The sequence below is a fragment of the Gossypium raimondii genome, chromosome 9, assembly GCF_025698545.1.
Source record: "Gossypium raimondii isolate GPD5lz chromosome 9, ASM2569854v1, whole genome shotgun sequence".
Classification (NCBI taxonomy): domain Eukaryota; kingdom Viridiplantae; phylum Streptophyta; class Magnoliopsida; order Malvales; family Malvaceae; genus Gossypium; species Gossypium raimondii.
The window spans coordinates 30,799,859-30,818,450 of NC_068573.1; the positions used below are offsets into that span (position 1 = coordinate 30,799,859).

The window sequence follows — 18,592 nt, forward strand, 5'->3', positions numbered from 1 at the left end:
AACTAGATTTTCAATCGTTTTACATAAAATTTTCAGATTTGGTCATAACGTTTAAGTCGAATTTAGGGTGTTACAAATGGGGTGACTATTTTTGCAATTAACCCAAGAAATTAGAAGTGAGGAAGGAGCGGAAAAGTTTGAGCAAAACTCAATTCGATTAAAAAAATCGAAAAAAATAAATTTTGAGTTAATCGAATTGAGTTATTCAAGTCAAATTGAATAAATTGATTCAATTTTCGGGTTCGAGCCGAGTTGAATTTCACAATTCGAATAAATCGAATAACTCAAATAATTCGAGTAATAGATTGATGTAAATACCCTTTTTGTCCCTATCAACTTTAAAAATAAACAAATTGGTCTTTTTCTCAACAAAAATTACAAAAAAATTCAAATAAATTTTAAAATTCAAATGTTTATAAAATTTAAAATTTTATATTTTCAATAATTCTAAAATATATATAAAAAATTTAAAATTTTAAAATTTTCTAAAATAATAATTTTGGGAGCTAAATAATGATTCAAAATTATCATACTCAACTATCTTGTTTTTTATTATATTTCTTTAAATTTTTTAAATATATATAGTTTCAAATTTATATGTTCTAAAATAAAATTAGTTATCTTGTAACAATATTCTTATTTGACATATTTAATTTTTTTAATTTAACTCGAACAATTTCACTCAATTCGACTTGATTCAAATTTTATTTCACTCGACTCAATTCGAAAAATTTCAAAGTGAATTAAGATGATAAAATAATACTCATGAACTCAATTAACTCAAAATTTTTTTATTTGATTCGATGACATTTATAAAATAGAAGCTAAGTCATGTTTGCTTGCTTTCCCGGTAATGGTTAATTCCGTTGTAAGCACAAAACCTTGATCAAGGTTTTCACTTTTCCTCGGTGATCTTATTAATAATAAAATAATTAAGTTATTCTTCAACTTCGTTTTCTCTAGGAAACTATTTCAAAAGAGTTATTCTTGTTCTCACTTTTCTTTAGACACAAGGAAAATACAACTTTTGGACTCAAAATGGGATTTTTCTATTCTTTTCCCTTCTTATCAACCAAACCAAAGAACCAACCAGAAAAACAAAACTTTCTTTGAACAAAAAAGCAGCCTTTTGAAACATTGCAGGATTCAGGAAATGGGTTGGATTGTAAGGCTATTTGTTCTTATGCAATTAGTTCATGTGGTATTTTGTTGGGGAAAACATGGTCATTATGCTGTTTGCAAGATAGCTGAGGTCAGTCTTCATCTCTCTCTCTCTCTTAATGCGTTTATATTATTTGAATTTTCAACATTTTGACCATTTCGTTATTATATTTACTCTAATAATTTATTTATTAGTATATTAATTATTATTATAATTATAATTATTATAATTATATATTTACATATTGATGCATAAATTGTAATAAAAAGCAAAAAAAATTTATTATAAATTGAAACTAAAAATATTAAAGAAATTAAATTTGTTAAAAATAAATTTTATAAAAGGATAATTTAGTGAAATACATCTCTATGTAAGTCTATTTTATGTCAACGAAACATTTAAATCTTTCATTCTAATCAAATGAACCAAATAATATAATGTAGTATATCGCCATAATCTTATTATCAAATATACTCTTACATTCCTTAAATCAAACCTCTCTTTAATGATTTTTCACGTATTTATAGACTGTAATTTTTCCATAAATAACATCATATGATTTAATTTTTGTAATATTCTCAAATGTTTCTTGATCCTTCAAGGGATATCTTTCAAAAGATGCCATGGCTACAGTGAAAGAACTGCTCCCTGATTATGCTAATGGTGAGCTTGCATCTGTATGTTCATGGCCTGATGATATCAAGTGGTATTACCGCTGGTACTGGACCAGTCCCTTACACTATGTTGACACCCCAAGTTTCAAGTGTAACTACAAATACGGCCGTAAGTTCCCATGTTACGGGTATTAGATATAAATACTTCAAGAAAAACGAAAAAGTCATAGCACGAGCTCCACATTTTCTGCCGACTATAATTAACCTTCCTTATAGGAGACTGCTATGATTCTGCTGGACGTAGAAATAATTGTGTAACTGGAGCAATTTTCAACTATACAAAACAACTATTTTCAGCTTATCAAGGATATAATCCCAATTTGAAATGTAAGTATTGTTCATATATATATACATATATGTACTGGTTTATCATATACTCTTCATCTGTTTGTGACAGACAATTTGACAGAGGCACTCATTTTCTTAGCTCATTATATGGCCGATGTTCATCAGGTTTGTTACTCAAATCTGATACTTATATTCGAGTCTGAGTAACAATGGATTTAGCGAGAAAATTTGTTACTTAAATCATCTTATCTTTTTTTATTACAGCCATTACATGTTGGCTTCACAGGAGATTTAGGTGGGACTATTCTTAAAGTTCGTTGGTATCGTAAGAAGACAAATCTACACCATGTGAGGACTTCTATCCAACACTCATACGAGTCCCGAGTTTATTGATTATGGATACTTGTATCCGACATGTGTGTTTGGGGTATATTTACTGTATCCATATGCAATTTTTATGCTGTACTTTCTCATTATTGCAGGTTTGGGATACATTGATTATTGATACTGCAGTGAAGACATTCTATGGCTCGGATCTTTCAACGATGGTTCGAGCTATCCAAAGGAATATTACAGTAAGACGAACAAAGCACTCAATATTCTGGTTTTTCTTTTTACCTCTTTGGGTTTAGAATTGTATATATGTTTTAAGTACACCTATGGAAACTATGTTAAATGTCATAATTCATCTATAGGATGCTTGGTCCAGTGATATAGCATCATGGAAATCTTGTAGACATCACGACAGAGTTTGTCCTAACTTGTAAGTACATATATATATATATCACAACGTATTATGGATCTGTGTTACTCAAATTTGGATTACATGTTTGACATGCGTTTCGATATACAGGTATGCTGCTGAAAGCGTTAGGTTAGCATGTAACTTTGCATATAAGAATGCTACACCAGGAAGCATCTTAGAAGGTATTTATTTTTATCTGCAAATAGCTAACTCGATACAGCATTTTACGTAAGCAGTAATGGTTGGCAAAGGCTGAGATAATGCGATATACTTACATGATCACCACCTTTTAACACATTCTTCATAATTTTGTACCATAGATGATTATTTCCTCTCTCGGTTGCCTGTCGTGGAGAAGAGGCTCGCTCAAGGCGGGATTCGCCTTGCCGCTGTGCTCAACCAACTACTTAATTTCGAAGTGAAAATCGGACAATCATTGTGATAAAAAAAAATCAGAGAAGCATGTTTAAATGCTGTAAGCACCATTGCAATATATGTTCATTGCTCATACAAAACAATGTATTCAATGTAAATTTTTTAAATTCAACATTGAAATTGAATGATAAACTTGCAGAATAGTAATGTCCCTTTTCAATTGCAATGGCATGCTTTGATTAACTTTCTGCAGCCATTGCTATTCCTCTTGCAGCTCGGCTCTTCGCCTCTGCGGCCTTACCGGTACCTCGGAAAAACCTATATACTCTCTGCAAAAGATGAAAACATGGTTAAACACTAATTGTTAGAATGGACTAAGAAAAGTCAAATAATCAAGTGGTTTAAACATCGAAAAGAGACCTGAATGACCCAGATGCTTAACAGCGCCTCGGCATAGAAAAATCCGAACCCGACAAAGTAAAAGATCTGTACAAAGCAAACATCAATCATGGCTTAAGTCATATAAGCTTTCAACCAAAACTGTTGGAGCTGAGAGCAACTAACAGCAAGTTTCAGCAAGAAACTTGAGCAGCAAGTGTCGTGACTTGCAGCAGAAACAAGCAGAAACAAAACAGAATTTTAAAGTAAAAGCAAGAAAAAATGGAGAGAGTTTGAATGAAAACTTGATTCAATTTATTCATTCATTTTTTAAAAAAATGGCTTTAAGCCAATACATAAATCAAGCTTCTAGCTTGTCAAAACAGTAGGTTAACCAAAACAATACCTACTACCACTAAGTATCCTAGTAAATTGGAATAATAACTTGTACAAATGAAGAAAGCTGGTAAACAGCTCAATCACTATCAAGATTACATCAAATATCATTATATCATGGTTCAAAATAAACTAGATTACATTACATAAACTAGAAAATCAAAATGAAGCTAAACATCCTTGCTTTCTCGTGCAAACTGCTGCTTCTGCATGGTGTCCTTTACTGCAGCATGCTAACCAGCCTTCAACACTCCTCCTTGGTTAGCATGTTGCTGACTCCCATCTTCATTGTTAAACTTTGAAACCTTGAAACATTAAGAGGTTTTGTTAAAATATCAGCTAATTGTTCATCAGAACTACAATGAACCAGTTTTACTTCATGAGCTTGTTGCATTTCTCGAACTGCATGAAGTTTGATGTTGAAATGTTTTGTCCTCCCATGAAAAACAGGGTTCTTTGCAATTGCAACAGCCGATTGGTTGTCACACATTATCTCTGTTGCTTCCTCTTGTTCAAGGTTGAAGTCGATTAGAATTTTTCTAAGCCATATGGCTTGATTAACAACTGCAGCACCTGTTACATATTCTGCTTCTGCAGTAGATTGAGCCACCAGTGCTTGTTTCTTTGAACTCCAACAAAATAGTGCTGAGCCAAGATTAAAAAAATAGCCTGAAGTGCTTTTCATATCATCTACCGAGCCAGCCCAATCACTGTCACTGTAACCAGCCAATTTCAAGTGTTTCCTTGGTATACATCATTCCATAACTCAGGGTTCCCTTGATGTATCTAAGAACTCTCTTGGCTAATTTAAAATGGCTTTCATTGTGGCAATGCATAAACCTCGAGAGTAAGCTCACAGCATACATTATGTCTGGTCTAGTGGCAGTTAGATACAACAAACAACCAACCAGACTCCTATAAGTTGTCTCACATACTGGTTCAAAAGTGCCCTGACTCGATAGCCTTTCTCCAACAGCAATTGGTGTGCTGGTTGCTTTGCAATTCTCCATTGAGAATTTTCTGAGAATCTTCATGGCAAAAGTCTTTTGACTTAGCCAAATTCCTTTCTCTGATTGTGTTACTTCCATGCCTAAGAAGTAAGACATCAACCCCAAGTCTGACATTTCAAAATGTTGTTGCATTTTGGTTTTGAAACTGACCAGCATTTCTTGATCTCCTCCTGTCACCAATAGGTCATCGACATATAATGACACAATGAGCTGAGTTTCTGCCTTGATCCTTTTGACATACAAAGTTGGCTCGCTAATACTCCTTTCGAATCCCAAACTGATCAAATAGTTGTCAATCCTGCTGTACCAGGCTCTTGGAGCCTGTTTCAAGCCATACAAGGCTTTGTTCAGCTTGTATACCATTTCTTCTTTGCCAGATACTTCAAAACCTTGAAGTTGTTCCATATAAATCTCTTCTTCAAGGAATCCATTGAGAAATGCTGACTTTACATCGAGCTGATGTATCTTCCACTGCCTTTGTGCAGTTAATGCAACTACCAATCTGATGGTGTCAAGTCTGGCCACTGGTGCAAAGGTCTCCAGGTAGTCTGATCCATACCTCTGATTAAAGCCTTTGACAACTAACCTTGCCTTTAATTTGTTTAAACTACCATTAACATTCTGTTTGACTCAATAAACCCATTTAACTTCAATAATCTTCCTGTTTGCTGGTATTTCAACTAGATTTCAGGTTTGATTCTTTTCAATCATGTTGATTTCTTCAATCATTGCCTCCTTCCAGCCCTCCCGACTTTCTGCCTCTTCAAAGCTACTTGGTTCAGCAATGGCCACTTGTGCTCTTTCATAAACATCAGCCAATGATCGAGTCCCTCTGACTGGTTCATCATCAACATCTATTTCAGATGTGTCCTGATCAGTTCCAACTTGGTCTGGTGCAAGATCTTCAATTACAGCCTCTGGTTCATTTTTATCCCAATTCCAGCATGCCTTCTCATTGAACACAACATCTCTGCTCACAAGGATCTTGTTTGCAGAGGGTTCCAGAATTCTGTAGCCCTTTTTAACTATGCTATAGCTTATTAGAATCCCTGCTTGAGCTCTTTTATCCAGCTTTCCTTTCTTCACAGTTGGAATTTGTGCATAACACATACAACCAAAGGTTCTGAGATGAGCCAGTGATGGCTTGAATCCAAACCAAGCTTCAAATGGAGTCTTTTGAGCTAGGGCCTTGGTTGGAAGTCTATTTTAGAGATAGACTACAGTGTTTACTGCCTCAGCCCACAAAATTTTAGGCAGATTCTTCTCAAACAATAGACATCTTGCCATGTTCATCAAACTTCTATTTTTTCTTTCACTGACCCCATTCTGTTGAGGTGTATACATATTGGTCAGCTGGTGTTTATTCCCTGCATTCTCACAGTAGGCTTGAAACTGAGCTGAGGTATACTCAGTTCCATTATCTGACCTTAGTGTCTTAAGTTTGCAGCCAGTTTCAGTTTCCACAGTAGCTTTAAACTTTAAAAACACATGAGCCACTTCTGATTTATGTTTTATAAAGTAAATCCAACAATATCTTGTATGATCATCTATGAAAAGAATAAAGTACCTGTTCCCATTGAGAGATTCGGTCTTCATTGGTCCACACACATCAGTGTGTACAAGCTGCAGCTTCTCTGATGCTCTCCATGCTGTGTTTGCAGGAAATGGCAACCTTGCTTGCTTTCCTTGCTGACACACTTCACAGATTTCATCACTTTTCACTGTTTTGGTGAAGTTTTCAGCTAGCCTTTTATTGACTATTTGAGCCATCGATTTGAAGTTAGCATGTCCAAGCCTCTGGTGCCATAGCTTGAAGTCATCAATGGAGGCAATGCAGGCTGAATGTGAGTCATTTGGCCAATCCACTTCAAAGCACTTATCAGTCATAGTGACTGTCATGAAGTTTGATCCACTTGGATTAGAAATTTGGCATTTTTTCTACTTAAACACAACTGAGTAACCTTTCTCGAGCAGTTGAGCTATGCTGAGAAGGTTTCTGTCAATCTCAGGCACTAATAGCACATTTGAGATGACTTTGTTGCCTGCAGGAGTTTGTATCTGCACATCCCCTTTTTTCTTCAGCCTTTATAAACTGACCATTTCCAATTTTTACTTTGGTTTTACAAGAGCTATCAAAAGTTTTGAAAATGGTTGCATCTGGTGACATGTGATTTGTGCATCCACTGTCCAGCAACTAGCCTTTCGAGCCTTTCTTTTGGTTTGTTGAGCATGACACAGCAAAAATCTGTTCTTCATGATCACTGCTGTCCTCAGCTACTCGAGCTTCAGCCTTTAGTTGCTGAAATTGGTTCTGCCTCGATTTGCCTTTGTTTTTGCAAACCTTTTCCACATGGCCTTTCTTTTTGCAATGCTGACATACAACATCTGGTCTGAACCAGCAATCTGCTTCAGGATGACCAGCCCTTTTACAGTATCTGCAGGGTTGATCCCTTTTTCTTGTGTTTTCATACCTAGGCTTGTCCCTCTAAGTCTTTTTACCTTTGTGAGCAAAGGTACTTGATGTTGGCTTGATTTTCGCTTGGAAGGCTCCTTCTTGGTGCTCTTCCAGTCTGCTGGCCCTTCTTTGCTCTTGTGCATACAATGCATTGATTAACTCAGTTAGGGAGATGGTTGTCAAGTCCCTTGAGTCTTTGAGAGATGAGATTTTTGCCTCATACCTCTCAGGTAATGTGGTTATGACTTTCTCCACTATTCTGGCTTCACTGAACTGCTCTCCTAGGAGCCTTATGCTGTTTACAGCAGCCATAATTCTATCTGAATACTGCTTGACTGTTTCTTCTTCTTTCATCTTGAGATTTTCAAAGTCTCTTCTCAAGTTGAGCGGCTGTTGTTGCCTTGTTCTCTCAGTCCCTTGAAACTCTTCTTTCAGCTTGTCCCAAGCCTCCTTTGGTGTTTCACAGGCCATGATTCTTGTGAAAATCACATCTGAAACACAGTTTTGTATGCATGACATGGTCTTGTGCCTTTTTATTCTTTCATCAGCATGTTGCCTTATTTGAGCAGCTGTTGGATTTGCTCTGAGAGGTGCTGGCTCAGCATCTGAATTGACTACCTCCCATAGGTCGAATGCCTGCAGGTAAGTCTTCATTTTGACTACCCAGATATGGAATCCTTCTCCATTGAAGACTGGTGGTGCAGCTGGTGAAAAACCTGATGAAGCCATGGTTTCTGGTACTGAACTACAACAGGTCCTCTAAGAGTATGGCTCTAGATACCAATTGTTGGAGCTGAGAGCAACTAACAGCAAGTTTCAGCAACAAACTTGAGCAGCAAGTGTCGTGACTTGCAATAGAAACAAGCAGAAACAAAATAGAATTTTAAAGTAAAAGCAAGAAAAAATGGAGAGAGTTTGAATGAAAACTTGATTCAATTCATTCATTCATTTTTTTTTAAAAATGGCTTGAAGCCAATACATAAATCAAGCTTCTAGCTTGTCAAAACAGTAGGTTAACCAAAACAATACCTACTACCACTAAGTATCCTAGTAAATTGGAATAATAACTTGTACAAATGAAGAAAGTGGTAAATACTCAATCACTATCAAGATTACATCAAATATCATTATATCATGGTTCAAAATAAACTAGATTACATTACATAAACTAGAAAATCAAAATGAAGCTAAACATCCTTGCTTTCTCGTACAAACTGCTGCTTCTGCATGGTGGCCTTTACTGCTGCATGCTAACCAGCCTTCAACAAAAACTTCAAAAATGGAGAAATAAGATTTGAGAGCTTAGCTATCTTTACCCCAACCAAAGTATTGTGGCTCCAAACATATAACACACTTAGTATTCCCATGCAACAAGTCATAACAATCGATAAAGGATACCGTATATATCCGATACTGTTTATATATTTGAAGGGTCATATCATCGTAACAAGTAACATCAAGTTTCAGGTACTTACGGTAACGATAACCCTTGATAAAATATAGGAGGAGCAACAGCAGCAAAGATGCAGAAGCATCTATGTAACTAAAACAAGAAAAGGAAAATGAAGAAATTGAATAAAATAGATGCTGATGAAGCTGCCATGTAAGTGCATTTTTACTATATAAAATATGAAAAACCATCCAAACCTAAATGCACTGTCTTTCCTGCAAGATGATCATGAAATGATAAGTTAAAAAAGACTGATAAGAAAAATTATTCAAAGATAAAAACTATATGATCATACAGGTTTGAATACCTGCAAGCACGATATAGTGGGCGGTACCATAAAAAATAGGCTCCTGGTACCCCCACTACTAAGTAGATCATGGCAAGGAACCAGATTTCAATTCCTAAAAAGCAGATTTTTTTAAGATTCAACACTCAGAATCTAAACAACAGACTACTGCCAATGTTAAAGCAGATTTGTAAATCCTACCTCTCCATTTGAGGCTTGCCGCAGAAACAGATATGACATTCCAGAGAAGGCAAAGGATCACTCCTGCAGAAATTTACCACTCATCAAATAGGCATCATTTCATTACTATTAATAGTTCTTTAGGACCAAGTGAAATATATGCAATAAGCTATAATCTAAGCTTTGCATCTGACATGAAGGGTTTACATTACATACCTAAGAAAGTGGCGAAAGCTACATATTGCATACGGTGTAGATAATCTGGTATTTCATTTGCAATATCAAGGTGTATGATTGGTAAAAATGGTGGCCAATTTTTGATATCCAGAAAAACTCCAGCTGCATTTCAAAACAAGCTCAATACTGTTGATTATCAGTGCTACTTGCGGAAACTATGTTAGCTGGACTCGAGTGAGTGATGCATACAGGTATATTTGGAGGGTCATAACTTAACTCAGTGTTTACTTTTAAGAAAAGATTAATCAAAGCGTGATGACTGAATAGCAAATACAAAAGTGTTACCTCTAGCAAGAGCTTCTTCTTTCCTTTTAACTTCCTGCATTCCTTCAAAAAATGAGTGAGAATTTCTGAACAAACTAATGCTTTAATGCCATTGTCTAGAACCCATATTTTGTTACTTAAAAAAGATCAATGATAGTTTCATAACCTGTAATTGATTCAATGTTTTTAACACACAAGTGAAGGTATTTACCTCCTCTCTTTTTCTGATTCCAGCTTCCTTGGCTTCAAGTTCTCTCTCTTTACGCTTTAAATACTGCATTTCAAACAGGGTAATGTTCATGAAAAAAAATGGATGATATTTCAGTTTCAGGTCATTGTAAACTTAGGAATTTGGGTGCTTTATGTTGGTGCTGTAACTGAAAATAACAGACTTGGCAAATCACTTGCACAACAAGTCTCGATACTTGCTGAATAAACAAGAGAATTCGAACAAGAAGAAGAAAGAAAAACTAAGGAAAAATGGAGAGGAAATTGATGAACAAAAGACTGATTTTTCATTCATCATAAGATCATTGGCATAATGCCTATACATAACCAAGCACTAAGCTTGTCAAAAAACAGTAAACTTACACCTAATGGTCACCTAACACCACTAAGCATTGAAACTTGAAATAATTAACTTGTGCATACAAGCAAAGCTGAATTATCAGCTCATACATCAGCAAAAGTACATCAATCATCTACCTAACCTTGTTCTAAATGAACTAATTACATTTCATTAACTAAAATATTACAAAATGAACAAAGCTTGATCAATTGAGCTTGCTCCTGTAGCCTCTGCCTTGCTCGACCTTCTTGGCTTGCTTTCTGTCAAGTGTTGGCTGCATGCTGACCAACTTCAACACTCCTCTTTGGTTAGCATGGTGCAAACACCTAATTTATTCCTTAAGCACTCGAATCTTGTGGTATTAAGACCCTTAGTCAGAATATCAGCAAGTTGATCATTCGAATTACAATGAATCGGTTTTACTTCTGATGCTTGCTCCATCTCTCGAACAACATGGAGTTTAATATTAAAATGCTTTGTTCTACCATGGAACACTGGATTTTTAGCAATTGCAACAGCAGATTGGTTGTCACAAAAAATCTCTGTTGCTTCCTTCTGTTGCACATTCAAATCAATTAAGATTTTCCTTAGCCAAATGGCTTGATTGACAGCACTTGCAGCTGCCACATATTCTGCTTCAGCAGTTGATTGAGCCACCAGGCTTTGTTTCTTCGAGCTCTAGCAGAACATGGCTGAACCAAGATTAAAAACATACCCTGAGGTGCTTTTCATATCATCTATCGAGCCAGCCCAGTCACTATCAGTATAGCCAACCAGCCTCAGATTTCCTTCTTTGCTATACCTCAAACCATGGCTTAAAGTGCCTTTGACATATCTGAGCACTCTTTTTGCAGCTTGAAAATGCTTCTCATTGCAGCAATGCAAAAATCTTGAGAGCAATCCTACAGCATACATTATGTCTGGTCTAGTAGTAGTTAAGTATAATAAACTGCCAACTAGACTTCTGTAGGTTGTTTCACAAACCTTCTTGAAGTCTCCTTGGCTCGATAGCTTCTCACCAACAGCAACAGGAGTCTTAGTTGCTTTGCTATTTTGCATTGAAAACTTGGTTAAAACCTTTGAGGCAAAGCTCTTCTGACTTAGAAATATCCCATTCTCTACTTGTAATACTTCCATTCTAAGGAAATAGGACATCTCCCCTAAATCAGACATTTCAAACACTTCCTGCATCTTGGTCTTGAAATCAATTAGCACTGCTTGATCTCCTCCTGTCACCAGTAAATCATCAACATACAGGGACACAATGAGCTGTGTTTGTGTCCCTTCCTTCTTGACATAGAGTGTTGGCTCACTCTTGCTCCTATCAAATCCCAAATCAACTAGGTAGCCATCAATTCTGCTATACCAGGCCCTTGGAGCCTGTTTCAAGCCATACAAGGCCTTTTTCAGCTTGTATACCATGTGCTCCTTGCCATCTATTTCAAACCCTTGTGGTTGTTCGACATAGATGTTTTCATCCAAGAAGCCATTCAGAAAAGCTGATTTCACATCGAGTTGATGGATCTTCCATTTGAATTGTGCTGCTAAGGCAATCAGTAGTCTGATGGTGTCAAGCCTAGCCACTGGTGCAAAGGTCTCCAAGTAGTCCAGGCTATATTTCTGGCTGAATCCTTTGACAACCAGCCTTGCTTTCATCTTGTTCAAGCTTCCATCTGCATTTTGCTTGGCTTTGTACACCCATTTAACTCCAATCACCTTCCTTTTGACTGGCCTTTCAACCAATTCCCAGGTCTGGTTCTTCTCAATCATGCTGATCTCCTCAGCCATTTCCTGCTTCCACCCTTGCTGAGCTTCAGCCTCTTCAAAGTTGCTTGGTTCAGCTATGGCTACATGAGCCCTTTCATAAATCTCAGTCAATGGTCTTGTTCCCCTGACTGGTTCATCATCAAAGTCCATTTCAGGACCATTTTGGTCTGTTCCAGCTTGATCTGTTGCAAGTTCTTCAGAAATTGCCTCAGGTTCATGTCTTTCCCAACTCCAACATGATTTTTCATCGAACACCACATCCCTGCTGACTGACACCTTTTTTGTTGAAGGATGCAAGATCCTATAGCCCTTCTTGACAGTACTGTAGCCCACCAGAATACCAGGTTGAGCCCTTACAGATAATTTGTCCCTTTTAACAGCAGGTACATGTGTATAACAGATGCATCCAAAGACCTTCAGATGAGCCAGTGATGGTTTGAATCCAAACCAGGCCTCGAATGGAGTCTTCTGGTCCAAAGCCTTGGTAGGAAGCCTGTTTTGAATGTATGTTGCAGTGTTAACTGCTTCTGCCCATAGAGCTTTAGGCAGATTCTTCTGAATCATCAGGCACCTAGCCATATCCATCAAGCTCCTATTCTTCCTTTCACTCACACCATTTTGCTGAGGTGTATATGTGTTGGTGAGCTGATGTTTGATGCCTGCCTTATCACAGAAGACTTGGAACTGAGCTGAGGTGTACTCAGTCCCATTATCAGACCTTATGGTCTTCAGCTTGCAGCCTGTTTCAGTCTCAGCAGCAGTCTTGAACTTCCAAAACACTGAGGCTACCTCTGATTTTTGTTTCAAGAAGTAAAGCCAACAATATCTCGAGAAATCATCAATAAACAATACAAAATACCTGTTTCCACTTAATGACTCAGTCTTCATGGGGCCACACACATCAGTGTGTACCAATTGCAGTCTTTCAGAAGCTCTCCAGGCTTGATTCGAGGGAAATGGAAGTCTGGCCTGCTTCCCTAGCTGACACACTTCACACATCTCTTGGTTTTGGACTGCACTTATAAAATTTTCAGCCAAACCACTCCTACACATCTGTTCCATGAATTTGTAATTGGCATGACCAAGCCTTTGATGCCAAAGCTTGGATTCATCTGTTGTAGCTGCATAGGCAGTGTCTGAGTCATTTGTCCAGTCCACTACAAAGCTCTTATCAGCCATAGGGACTACCATTAGCATGGATCCACTCTGATCACTGATTTGGCACTGATTATCCTTGAACACCACAGAATAACCTTTCTCCAGCAACTGAGCTATGCTGAGCAGGTTCCTGTTAATTTCAGGCACCAAGAGCACATTTGAAATCACCTTGGCACCTGTGGGAGTGCATATCAGCACATCACCCTTGCCTTCTGCTTTTATGAAGTGACCATTACCAATTTTAACTTTGATTTTGCAGCTTCTGTCCAATGACTTGAAGATTGTAGCATCAGGTGTCATATGGTTGGTACATCCACTGTCTAGGAGCCAACCAGTTGAGAGCCTTCCCTGTCCAGCTGAACATGCCACAACAAAGACTTGCTCCTCTTGGTCACAATCTTCTTTGGCTACTCGAGCCTCAGCTTTCATCTGTTGAGTCTGGTTTTGCCTTGGTTTGCCCTTGCTGTTGCAGACCCTTTCAACATGTCCTTTCTTCTTGCAGTGTTGACACACAGCTTCTGGATTGAACCAGCATTTTTCTTCTGGATGACCAGCCCTTCTACAATGCTTGCAAGTCTGACATTCTTTTCTTGCAGCATCAGACATTGGCTTGTCTTTCCAGGCCTTCTTGCCTTTGTAGGCAGTGTTTGTTTTTGCCTGAAAGGCACCTTCTTGGTGCTCCTCCAGTCTGCTAGCTCTCCTCTGCTCTTGAGCATATAGAGCATTGATCAGCTCTGTCAAAGAGATATTGGACAGGTCCATTGAGTCTTCGAGGGATGATATTTTTGCCTCATACCTCTCAGGCAAAGTTGCAATAACCTTCTCCACTATCCTAGCTTCATTAAACTGCTCTCCAAGGAGCCTAATACTGTTAACCACAGCCATAATCCTGTCAGAATATTGCTTGATAGTTTCTTCTTCCTTCATCTTCAAATTCTCGAAATCTCTCCTCAAATTCAACAACTGTTGCTGCCTTGTCCTTTCTGTCCCTTGAAACTCCTCTTGCAACTTATCCCAGGCCTACTTTGGTGTTTCACAAGCCATAATCCTTGTGAAAATCACATCTGACATTGAGTTTTGGATGCAAGACATGGCCTTGTGCCTCTTAGTCCTCTCACCAGCATGCTGCCTGATCTGAGCCACTGTTGGATTGGCTCTAAGTGGTTCTGGTTCAACATCAGAGTTGACCACCTCCCACAGATCGAAAGCCTGCAGGTAGGTCTTCATTTTGACCACCCAAATATGATAGCCTTCCCCATTGAAGACTTGTGGTGCAGCTGGTGAAAAGTTCGATGAAGCCATTCTCTGAATACCGGGTCCCTTAAGAAATGAGCTCTAGATACCAATTGTTGGTGCTGTAACTGAAAATAACAGACTTGGCAAATCACTTGCACAACAAGTCTCGATACTTGCTAAACAAACAAGAGAATTCGAACAAGAAGAAGAAAGAAAAACTAAGGAAAAATGGAGAGGAAATTGATGAACAAAAGACTGATTTTTCATTCATCATAAGATCATTGGCATAATGCCTATACATAACCAAGCACTAAGCTTGTCAAAAAACAGTAAACTTACACCTAATGGTCACCTAACACCACTAAGCATTGAAACTTGAAATAATTAACTTGTGCATACAAGCAAAGCTGAATTATCAGCTCATACATCAGCAAAAGTACATCAATCATCTACCTAACCTTGTTCTAAATGAACTAATTACATTTCATTAACTAAAATATTACAAAATGAACAAAGCTTGATCAATTGAGCTTGCTCCTATAGCCTCTGCCTTGCTCGACCTTCTTGGCTTGCTTTCTGTCAAGTGTTGGCTGCATGCTGACCAACTTCAACACTTTAATTATCGCTGCTTTATCAGGAGTAATGCCAATGGCTGGATTTGGATCATAGTTGACAGGTTCGTGTGAATAATGTGAAGGGTTCTGCAAGTTTACACCAAACTATACTGTTGAAATTTCCAAACATATATACATAAGTCAAATATGCTATTAGACCCTCTACTTTGTGTAAATTGTGAATTTAGTCCCTTTATATTTTAATTTGATCAATTTTAGTTTTCTTCTACAACTAGGTCATTCTTAGTATTTATATTTTTTTTTTAATTTCAAATTTTCAGTTTTAATACACACTTTAGTCATTAAACTAGTAATTGGCTATTTTTAGTGTTCTGTGAAAAAAGTAAATTGACACAGCATTACACATACTATAGTATTTTTGCTGCATCAAAATTTGAAATTTAGTCAGAACTAAAATTTGAAAGGTATAAAGACCAAAAATGATCAAATTAAAGTCCCGAAATTAAATCCACCACTTACACATAGTACATGGATTAATAACAGAATTTAACCTATATATCATTATATGAAAAGGGTTGAGAGAGAGAGAGGAAACTCACTGAAAAAGGATTAACTTGATCATCTTCTTCGCAGTCAAAAGGGTTCTTATCGTGGTGGGCAGCCATTAATAGGGTTTGAAGTATTTCTGTAGAGACCAATGGAAATGCAATGCAAAGTTATATATTAATGTATGATGAGCAAATTGGGGTTGCTCAAAAGGGAGGGGAAAATGTTCATTATATATACACCAGCGAATTGAAGGAACTTTGTCTTCACTAATAATATGTAACATTGCTTTGAAATTAAAGAGGAAACCCAATTTTGAAACTTGTTGTTATATGCTTGCTTCATTGTTTATGGATTATATATGTCTCGGTATTCTCAGAGAAACATCAACATAGGGTGTTTATCCTGATTGAAAGTGGCGCAGCCACGGCTGCTCGCAGTGTTCCCAACTCCTCAAATCAAATATTTTCTATTTAAATCTTTTATAATTTATAAAATTTAAAATTATTAATAATAAAATTGTACTTTGACTTCTAAAAAATAACAAAAATTTGATTTGATCCTTTAAAAATCATAAAGATATAGATTATTAAAATGGTAAAAATATATAACTTAATTCTGTCCCCAAAAAAATTTTTCTAACTCTGCAACTGCTAATTGATTTCTTAAGGCATAGTGACTTATTTGGCTCTCCAATTTTACAAAAAGAAATTATTTTAGCTATTCATTTAATTTTTCTATTTTTTTTAGTCCTTAAACTTACACGGTTTGTCAAATTACCCAAAATAGATTGAAAAGTTAACAAACATTAACTCTGCTAACGTGACATACACGTGGATTTCCACGTGGGTGTCACATAAGCAATTAATTAATTTTTAAGATTCAAAAAAGTTATAAAAAAAATATTTTTTAATATTTTTAATTTTTAAAAAATTAATTAATTGCTACTTAGTCTACACGTGGGCTGCCACATCATCAAAGTTAACATATGTTAACTTTTCTATCAATTTTGGGGTGGTTTGATAAACAATACATGTTTAAAGGTTAAAAGAAATGAAAAATTAAATGAAATGTTAAAATAATTTTTTTCTATAAAGTTGAAGGCTTAAATAAATCATTATGTCATTTCTTAATTAAATTGAAGTCTAGGTTTTGTTTTTGATATACACAATGTCGTAATTTGAAGTGATTCCAACTCCTAAATTTAAATTTAGGTTAATGAGCTCCAAGCGACGATTCAACGAGCGGTACAATGGATTAGTACCCATCAACAAGTAGAAAAAAACATACCTTAGTTCTAAGTCAAATTGACGGTGAGTGTCAGAAATTGTAGAAGAAAGCTGTTTAGATTTTGGTTTGCAGATTTATGACATTCAAAGTTATTTCATGAAAAAAAAGCCGAACTATAGAAGAGAAGGGGAAGGGGAGTTTTCGATTTATGTAGGTGGTGCGAACAAAGAAGGCCATACAACAACTATTTTAACAGTTCAATAACTTAAATGAAAATTTTCAAATAATTTAGTGACCATTTTGTAACTTTTTGAAGTTGAGTGACCAAAATATAAACTTACTAATAGTTTAGTGACATTGAGTATAGTTTACCCAAATAATTAAGATATCAGTTAAGTCCCTAATTGAAAATTACAACTTATCAATTGTGTACTTAACTGAAAGCTAACAATTAGTTGAAACATTGAAATATAATTTTTTGTCGAAACCCTAATAGATCATTAAGTGATAATATAGTAAATGACGTAACGGCTGATGTGACAATTGACATTGTAAAATGTTAGCGAGGAAGTGAAGAAAATACTGATATAGAGAGCTTAATTGATTTTTAATTATTTTTGGCTTATATGTATTAAATAAACCCTTTAAAAATTGGTTAAGTTTTATTTGGACAAGGACAACCGAATAAAAAGGAAAATCATATCTAAGATATATATATACATGGAGAAGACAAATGAACGAGCTTTAAAACAAATAAATACATCCAAAGAAACCCTACATTTGGCACCATCAAACATACATGTTTACATTCTTAAGATTTTCAATACTTTGTTTTATTATAGTTACAAATTTGTGAGAAATTTAAGGGTGAAAATCAATACATCTAGATGCCACCTTAATAATTTTACGATTTGATAAATATTGTAAATTTAATAATTAAAAGAGATGAAAATTAAAATAATTTTTTTGTAAAGTTGGAAGAAATATTTTATTTGTTGAATATAGGACCCATATTCAATATCTTAAAATCTTTGTCTCGTGAATTAGAATTTTAATCCGTAATTGTTAAATTATTTTAGTATTTGTAACAAATAGTATAGTTGTGTATGTCGAAATATACAATTTATTGTTAATATCACTTGCGTGGGTTTGTTAGTCACAATTGAATCTCTTTAGTATTTTATGTTATTATTAAATTAAATTCTTAGCGTTTTATTCTAAACTTATTTGTTATTAAAGACATCAAATTAAAATTATCAATGATAAACTTCATGAATCAAAATTAAAATCAAGATTTTCATTATATTAATCTCAAATATTATTTTTAATCTCTTTTAGTTTTCTTTCAATTTCAAAATCCTTTTTAAATTTATTTTGGTTTATTGAATAAATACTTTTTATCATTTCTTATAAATAAGATCCTTATTACCCTTATATGAACTGTATAAATTGAATTGCATTAGCTATATAAAACAGGAAAAAAAATACATAATTAACTGGTTCCAACATAAACAATGTATTGAATGTAAATTTCTAAACTTAGAAAACATTGAAATTGAATGATTTTACATCGTCACACGACCCCCCCCCCCCAAAAAAAATACAGCGTCAT

General features: G+C 35.7%; 2 protein-coding genes across 4 annotated transcripts; one reads left to right on the top strand and one right to left on the bottom strand.

The window, feature by feature from the left end:
* Positions 1-1,055: 1,055 nt before the first annotated feature.
* On the top strand, positions 1,056-3,445 carry LOC105798959 (endonuclease 4). Of its 3 annotated transcripts, XM_012629231.2 has the most exons (9): positions 1,057-1,252; positions 1,765-1,945; positions 2,053-2,163; positions 2,234-2,289; positions 2,389-2,472; positions 2,607-2,699; positions 2,820-2,887; positions 2,978-3,051; positions 3,190-3,445. In XM_012629231.2, exons 1-9 carry the CDS (start codon positions 1,154-1,156, stop codon positions 3,309-3,311), a joined length of 888 nt encoding a protein of 295 aa, XP_012484685.1. In that variant the 5' UTR covers positions 1,057-1,153; the 3' UTR covers positions 3,312-3,445. The 3 variants fall into 3 exon arrangements, with proteins under 3 accessions (XP_052476629.1, XP_012484687.1, XP_012484685.1); XM_052620669.1 differs by having other exon boundaries at positions 1,056-1,252; positions 2,053-2,289; positions 2,411-2,472; XM_012629233.2 differs by lacking the exon at positions 2,053-2,163 and having other exon boundaries at positions 1,056-1,252.
* LOC105797630 (secretory carrier-associated membrane protein) lies at positions 3,381-10,201 on the bottom strand. Its single transcript, XM_052620670.1, has 10 exons — positions 10,112-10,201; positions 9,922-9,955; positions 9,616-9,738; positions 9,421-9,483; positions 9,241-9,334; positions 9,103-9,148; positions 8,961-9,026; positions 8,800-8,850; positions 3,665-3,730; positions 3,381-3,573 (listed from the first exon to the last, which is right to left on the bottom strand). Exons 1-10 carry the CDS (start codon positions 10,199-10,201, stop codon positions 3,484-3,486), a joined length of 723 nt encoding a protein of 240 aa, XP_052476630.1. The 3' UTR covers positions 3,381-3,483.
* Between the last annotated feature and the right edge of the window lie 8,391 nt (positions 10,202-18,592).

Coding starts and splice junctions, on each gene's coding strand:
- LOC105797630 (XM_052620670.1), bottom strand. CDS start 10,201: ATGAACATTACCCTGTTTGAAATGCAGTATTTAAAGCGTAAAGAGAGA. Junction 9,956..10,111: donor GAATCAGAAAAAGAGAGGAG/GTAAATACCTTC, acceptor GAAGGAATGCAG/GAAGTTAAAAGGAAAGAAGA. Junction 9,484..9,615: donor AGCTTTCGCCACTTTCTTAG/GTATGTAATGTA, acceptor AAATTTCTGCAG/GAGTGATCCTTTGCCTTCTC.
- LOC105798959 (XM_052620669.1), top strand. CDS start 1,154: ATGGGTTGGATTGTAAGGCTATTTGTTCTTATGCAATTAGTTCATGTG. Junction 1,253..1,764: donor CTGTTTGCAAGATAGCTGAG/GTCAGTCTTCAT, acceptor TGATCCTTCAAG/GGATATCTTTCAAAAGATGC. Junction 2,473..2,606: donor AGAAGACAAATCTACACCAT/GTGAGGACTTCT, acceptor TCATTATTGCAG/GTTTGGGATACATTGATTAT.